The 7,057-nt window shown below is 49.3% G+C and overlaps 1 protein-coding gene across 1 annotated transcript in view; it reads left to right on the top strand.

Moving 5' to 3' along the window:
- Positions 1–6,555, top strand: part of ITGA3 (integrin subunit alpha 3) — a 33,007-nt gene extending 26,452 nt beyond the window's left edge. Inside the window, exons 24-27 of the mRNA XM_077776862.1 lie at positions 1,410–1,508; positions 5,106–5,231; positions 5,567–5,709; positions 6,465–6,555. Coding sequence (XP_077632988.1) covers positions 1,410–1,508; positions 5,106–5,231; positions 5,567–5,677 — 336 coding nt within the window. The 3' untranslated portion in view covers positions 5,678–5,709; positions 6,465–6,555. The remainder of the gene's footprint in view (positions 1–1,409; positions 1,509–5,105; positions 5,232–5,566; positions 5,710–6,464) is intronic.
- Positions 6,556–7,057: the final 502 nt, after the last annotated feature.

Raw genomic sequence — 7,057 nt, 5'->3', positions numbered from 1 at the left:
AGTGTTTTTTTTAACATATTATATTTTGCCCCCCTGCCACTATGTGCCTGTCAGCATTAGTTCGTGTGTCCGTGTGTGGACATGACCTAAAGTTCGTCACCGGCCCAAATGCCCTTCTCTCGTGTGTCCTCTATTGCGTTGTGTGTCTGTCCCTCTCCCCGCATAAACTCCTCTTCGGCCCTTGGGCTGTCCCCAGACGCTTCACCACCAGTGAGGTCTTCTCTGACTTTTCCAGCTGCAAACGACCTCTCTGGACACCCACAGAACTTTCTTTTTAATCTTTATTTATTTCGAGAGAGAGGGTGTGGGGGAGGGGCAGAGAGAGACAGGGGAGACAGAAATCCCAAGCCGGCTCTGCACTGTCGGTGCAGAAATCGGTGACCGACTGAGCCACCCAGCCAGTCTCCCCGACCCAAGAACTTTCTCAGAAGCTGCACCTGCCAGGAGTCACGCTCTACTCTGGATACTGAGTAGGAGCACTCCTATACCGGCCTCCTCATGCCACCTAGACCAGATTTTTCTGTAAGTGACCAGATTAGAAATCTTTTCAGCTTGTGTGGGGTGTATGGTGTCTGCGGTAACTATTCAGCTCTGCCGCTGTAGCACAAGCTGCCGTAAACACTATCGAAACGGATGGGCATGGCTGCGTCTCAAAAATATTTTATTTACAAAAGCAAGTGACGGGCCAGATTTAGCCCAGAGACCTGACCCGGACCTTGACCTTCCTTGTCTCTGCTGTCTGCAGCATCTGGCACAGGACCTGATGCAGAAACAAATGGGTGAAGAGCGCCAGGGTGACTCAGTCCGTTAAGTGGCTGACTTTGGCTCACAGTTCGTGGGTTCGAGCCCCGCATCGGGCTCTGTGCTGACAGCTTGGAGCCTGGAGCCTGCTTTAGATTCTGTGTCTCCCTCTCTCTCTCTCTGCCCCTCCCCTGCTTGTGCTCTGTCTCTCTGCTTCTCGAGAATAAACAAACATTGAGGTGTCTGGGTGGCTCAGACGGTTAAGCATCCAACTTCAGCTCAGGTCACAATCTTACGGTTTGTGAGTTAGAGCCCCATGTCAGGCTCTGTGCTGACAGCTCACAGCCTGGAGACTGCACCAGATTCTGTGTCTCCCTCTCTCTCTGCCCCTTCCCCACTTGTGCTCCATCTCTCTCTGTCTCTCAAAAATAAAGGTTAACAATTTTTTTTAATAATAAATAAATAAACATTTAAAAAATTAAAAAAAAATAAATGAATGGGTGATATGCATTTGTGTGTGGAGACGCCTGGCTCTCAGATCCCTTGGGGTGTGTCTTAAAGATGCTGTGTGGGGCGGAGCGTGTGCCCTGGGAGGGAAGAGGGAGGCTCAGAGGGGCTTCAGCTACTTCTTTAAACCCATCCTTCCCCACCCCACCCCCCACTTCCAGGATTACAAAGACTTTGACAGAGTCATGGTAAGCGGCTATGCTACCCTGTTCCTCCGAACCAGCATCCCCACCATCAACATGGAGAACAAGACCGTGTGGGTGAGTGAGCGAGTGTGTTAGGGAGCACCAGCGCCTGGCCAGCGCAGGGGAGCACAGGGTGCCCTCTCAGAGCACTTCCACACACGTGAGCCATGTGGTTCTCCATCTTGGCTGGGAATCCTCTGGAGGGTCTCTGGGGTCTGGACCGCACCCCTAAGCCATGAAATCTGTGGGGGTGTCGCATTTTGGTATGTTTAAAAGACCCCTCGGTGGGGATGCCTGGGTGGCTCAGTCAGTTAAGCGTGTGACTTCAGCTCAGGTCATGATCTCACGGTTCGTGGGTTAGAGCCTCATGTCGGGCTCTGTGCTGACAGCTCGGAGCCTGGAGCCTGCTTCGGATTCTGTGTCTCCCTCTCTCTCTGACCCTCCCCTGCTCGTGCTCTGTCACTCTCTGTCTCTCAAAAATAAATAAACGTTAAAAAAAATTTTTTTAATAATAATAAAAAATAAATAAAAGACCCCTTGGTGATTCCAGTGTGCAGCTGGGGTTGAGAACTTTTGCTTGAGCCTATAGGACCTGTGTAGCTTCTCTGTGAAGATGTACCATCTCCATGGAGACTTGAAAACAAACTTCTCAAGTCTAGTGCTGAGTTACATCGGGGAGAAAAAAAAAATAACGACAAGACTGTTAATAATTTTTTGTGAAAAGGATTTAGTGGAGACGTGGAGGATCTACATACAGGAAATGAAGGGAGGGTGGTGTATTTCCTAAGATAAATTAAGGTAGTGGGGGAAGGGCCAGAAATACCAATGGAACAGAATAGAAATTTATGTTCTTACACAGACGGCATTTGTAAGCCATGGAGGAAGTTAGGTTATTAAGTTGTGTTGGGAGAACCCATTTGGAAAGTAAAAACAAACCCTTACCGCACACGATAACTGACAACATGATTGAGTTGAGTAAATATTTAAATATGGGAAATAAAACCTAATGTACCAGAAGAAAACTGAGAAAACAGCGTAACAACAATCTTTCATTTTGGTGAGAGGGAGTTATTTTAGTAAACCCCAAAGTCACAAAGGAAATATTGGACAAATTAGACCATGTGAAATTTTTAAAAAATTGATGATAAAAAAAACTAAAAGGGCAAATGGTAGATTGTTTTCTAAAAAGTTTATAGCATATATGACAAAGTTGGTATATATACATTTTTCATTAAAAATTTTTTTATTTTTTATTTATTTTATTTATTTATTTTTTAAATTTACAAATAGTTTATTGTCAAGTTGGCTTCCATATAATACCCAGTGCTCATTCATTAAAAAAATTTTTTTAATGTTTTTATTTATTTGTGTGTGAGAGAGAGAGACAGTGTGAGCAGGGAAGGGTCAGAGAGAGAGGGAGATACAGTATCTGAAGCAGGCTCCAGGCTCTGAGCTGGCTGTCAGCACAGAGCCTGACGTGGGGCTCGAACCTACGAATTGTGAGATCATGACCTGAGCCGAAGTTGGACACTTAACCGACTGAGCCACCCAGGCGCCCCTATATTTTTAATTTTTAAAATGTTTTTATTTATTTTTGAGAGAGAGAGAGAGACAGAGCATGAGTGGGCAGAGGGGCAGAGAGAGAGGGAGACAGAGAATCCGAAGCAGGCTCCAGGCTCTGAGCTGCCAGCACAGAGCCCAACGCGGGGCTCGAACCCACGAACTATGAGATCATGACCTGAGCCAAAGTCAGACACTTAACCAACGAGCCACCCAGGCACCCAATTTTTAATGTCTAAAGGTAAAGGCAACATAAAGATAAATGGGCAGTGTACACAGGGTGAACTAGAAATCGTCACCTCAATAGTGAGGACATAAAAAGAACAGCAACAAGATTTTTTTCCTATCAGATTGGAAAAGATTAAAAAGAATCACGCTGACTGTGCTGATGAGGTAGAGGAAATGCTCTTGGTCAGAGTATAAACTGATGGATTCTTTTTGGAAATGTATTTGTCAATATCTATTAGAGTGTAAAATGCATACTTCCTTTGAGCCAGCACATGATAATATATCTTAAAGAGCTAATAAGACAAATGGGCGAATATAAATATAGGCGGATATTTTAAAGCATTGTTTATAATGGCATGAAATTGGAAACAGTCTACATGTCTTTCAGTAGGATATTGGTTCAATAAATTGTGGTACATTTTATAGAATGACTGTGCAGTCCTCAGAAGAGATTAGGTTGATCTTTATTAATTGACATCAAAAAATGATAATAAAACTGAAAGACGAAGCAGGTTGCAGAAGAGCGTGTGCAGCACACACGGACCCCATTTCTGTGGATGAAAAAAGTATGTACGTTCAACATATGCATTAAAATATACAAAAAGAGATTCACCAAAATGTTGAAGGTTATTTCTAGGAAGTAAAATTACTGGGAACCTTTTGTTTTCTTTATATCATCTGTATTTAAATTTTTTCAATATTTATTTTTGAGAGAGAGAGACAGACAGAGTGCAAGCAGGGGAGGGGCAGAAAGAGAGGGAGACAGAATCCAAAGCAGGCTCCAGGCTCTGAGCTGTCAGCACAGAGCCCGATGTGGAGCTCAAACCCATGAGCCACAAGATCATGACTGAGCCAAAGTCAGACCCTTAGCCGACTGAGCCACCCAGGGGCCCCAAGAAATATATTTTTTAAAAAAAGAAATAATCTGTATAGTCAGAAAAAAATTCTCTCTATGTAAATGTATATAAAATACGTTATGTAATATAATTTTATATATATTATGTAACATTTATATGCTATGTACTCTATATTATAATGTTATATAACATATCATATCATATGTAATGTTATATATGATGTGATATATAATTATAACAATATAATTGTATAATATAATATTTTATAATGTATGATCATATAACATGTTATAGTATCTATAATATAATTTTATATTATAATATAAATACGCATATAAATCCATTGTAGGGAAAGAAATATAATGGCACTATAAGCTCTGCCTTCTTTATTTTTTTATAAATATTTGTGGAGTGCTTGTTAGGTATCATGTATTGCTCAAAGCAGTTGACTGATATTAAACACATTTAATCTTCCCCAGCAACCTATGAAGTAGGTGTCATTCCCATAGTCTCCACTTTACAGATGAACAAAAGAGAGCTTAAATAACTGTCCCAAGGTCACACAGCTGATGCATAGCACACCTGGGACTTCAACCCGGGTAGTCTGGTCCCAGAACCCATGCTCTTGGCCACGGATTCTATACTGTGAGGTAGGCATGATGATCTCCTTATTAGCATGAAATGGAGAGTCAAAGAGGTGAAATGACTTGTCCGAGGCCACACACGAAGCTCATCAAAGATGGGGATAGTGCTCAAGCCGGGAGGGGCAGATTACAAACCCCGATTCCAGGCTGCCTCCCAGATCTGAGGCTGGTCCTTCACAGGACAGGTCTGCACCTCAGGAAAACCAGAGGATGGAGGAGGAAGGACTCTGCCCCCAGCAATGGGCAGGCAGGGGCTTTCTCTGGTCCCTGAGTGCCCCCTGCTGGTCATAGGCCAAACAGCAGGGGTCTGGGGCAGGCTGGGTGAGCGTGGGGCATCAGTCAGGGGGCTGACACAGGACTGAGCCCCTTCTCGCATTCACCAGTTCTCCGTGGACATTGACTCGGAGCTGGAGGAGGAGCTGCCGGCGGAGATCGAGCTGTGGCTGGTGCTTGTGGCCGTGAGTGCCGGGCTGCTGCTTCTGGGGCTGATCATCCTCTTGCTCTGGAAGGTGCGGACCCCAGACCACCGGGACTCCCACTCTGGGACCTCCTGCCAGCAGCCCCCCACCAGCCCTCCCTTCACCCCATTCCTCACTTCTACCCCACCCCCACCCTTCCCCCATGTCATCCCCACCTTCTCCCCAGCTTCCAGTCTCACCCGCTGTCCCATCCTTACCTCACTCACCAGGATGCTCCTGCCTGGTTAAGGGGGGGGACCCGCAGGCTGGAGAGGGGAAGAAGCCAGGAGCTCTGGCTTCCGGCCACACCACCGAGTTGGGGCTGGGGCCGGGGCCCAGGCCTCCNCTCCCCCTCCTGGCCCGTCCCCACCTCCTCCCCTCCGCAGTGCGGCTTCTTCAAGCGAGCCCGCACTCGCGCCCTGTATGAAGCTAAGAGGCAGAAGGCGGAGATGAAGAGCCAGCCGTCAGAGACAGAGAGGCTGACCGACGACTACTGAGGGGGGCAGCCCCTGCCCCCCGGCCCACCCGGGTAACGCGGCCTCCGGGCCCTCTTCCCTGAGCCTCGCAGCTGGCCGGGGCCTCTGACTCTGTCCTGTCTGCTCCTCTTCCCCGTGGGCCCTCTCTGCACTTCACTCTGTCCCCAGCACCACCCCTCAAAGCAGGCCGCTGGTCTCCCTCCACACCTGGGACAGCTCCAGGTGTCTTCTCGCTGCCTCCCCTGAAGGCTTAGGGTCCCAAGAGGGAGCCATAACATGCTCCCCATGCCCCTTCGCTTTCTAAGGACTGGAAAAGGAGCAAGGCCAAGGTTAGGCCTCATCTCTAGGCCACACGGCAGACTTCTAGAGCGAGTCTGCACCTCCGTTTCCACCTCCTGAGAAGGAGGGGACCAGCAGAGTCCTTCTCCTGGGAACTAGTCCTTCTCCTCCTTGGAGCCCCCCCAACTTGCGGTGACAAACTGACCCCCCACCCCCACCCCAACAATGTGGTCAGGGCACATCACCTCCTGGCCATCTCATCGGCTATCTCAGGGACCCGCCTCTGTCTCCATCTGCCTCCCCTCCCCTCTCTGCCCTCTTCAGATCCTCCTTCCTCTGGGGCCTGGGGTGGGCAACTCGCCCTCTCTGTCGCAGTGCAGGGAGATGGCATGTGTTTGAGTCAGGGGTCCTGGCTTCGAGGGCCTCTGGGTGGGGGGAGGAAGGGGCTGGGCACATCTTCCCGCAGCCTGGAGAGCGGGATGCTGAGGCCCTTGCTCTTCTCCACCCCCCACCCCCCGCCCCAATGCAGTGCGACTTCTTTAAGCGGACCCGCTATTACCGGATCATGCCCAAGTACCACGCAGTGCGGATCCGGGAGGAGGAGCGCTACCCGCCTCCAGGGAGCACCGCGCCTACCAAGAAGCACTGGGTCACCAGCTGGCAGAGTCGGGACCGATACTACTGACGTCCTCCCTGACCCCCCCCCCGCTCCCCCTATGTCCCCTTCTATTTATCATAAGTTATGCCCCTGAGAGTCCACAGGGGCCACTGCCTTTGGCTGGCACCCGCAGCCTCAAGCACACACACCTCTTCGAGCACATATATGTGCCATCCGGCCGCGGGCTCCCCGCAGGAGGGAGCCCACCGCAGCCCCCAGGCCCTGGACACGCGTGGGCCCCACCGCTTGTGGGCTGTGCTCTTGTACCACGGACAGCACGTGGACGTGCGCGGCCCTGCCTGTGCCAAAACCAAGCCCAAGGGCCTCCACGGAAGCTAGGAGGAAAATGCCCCCGCTGTGGCGACGCCTCCCCCCATTCACACTGGACCCATCTTGAGCCACAGTCACTGGACTGACTCTGCTATTAAGCCTAAAACTACTGACAGGGAAGCGCGTGCCAGGCC

The sequence above is a fragment of the Crocuta crocuta genome, unplaced genomic scaffold (assembly GCF_008692635.1).
Source record: "Crocuta crocuta isolate KB4526 unplaced genomic scaffold, BGI_CrCroc_1.0 scaffold352, whole genome shotgun sequence".
NCBI lineage: Eukaryota > Metazoa > Chordata > Mammalia > Carnivora > Hyaenidae > Crocuta > Crocuta crocuta.
Note: the sequence above shows the minus strand (reverse complement) of the source record. Positions and strands in the feature narration are given on the sequence as shown.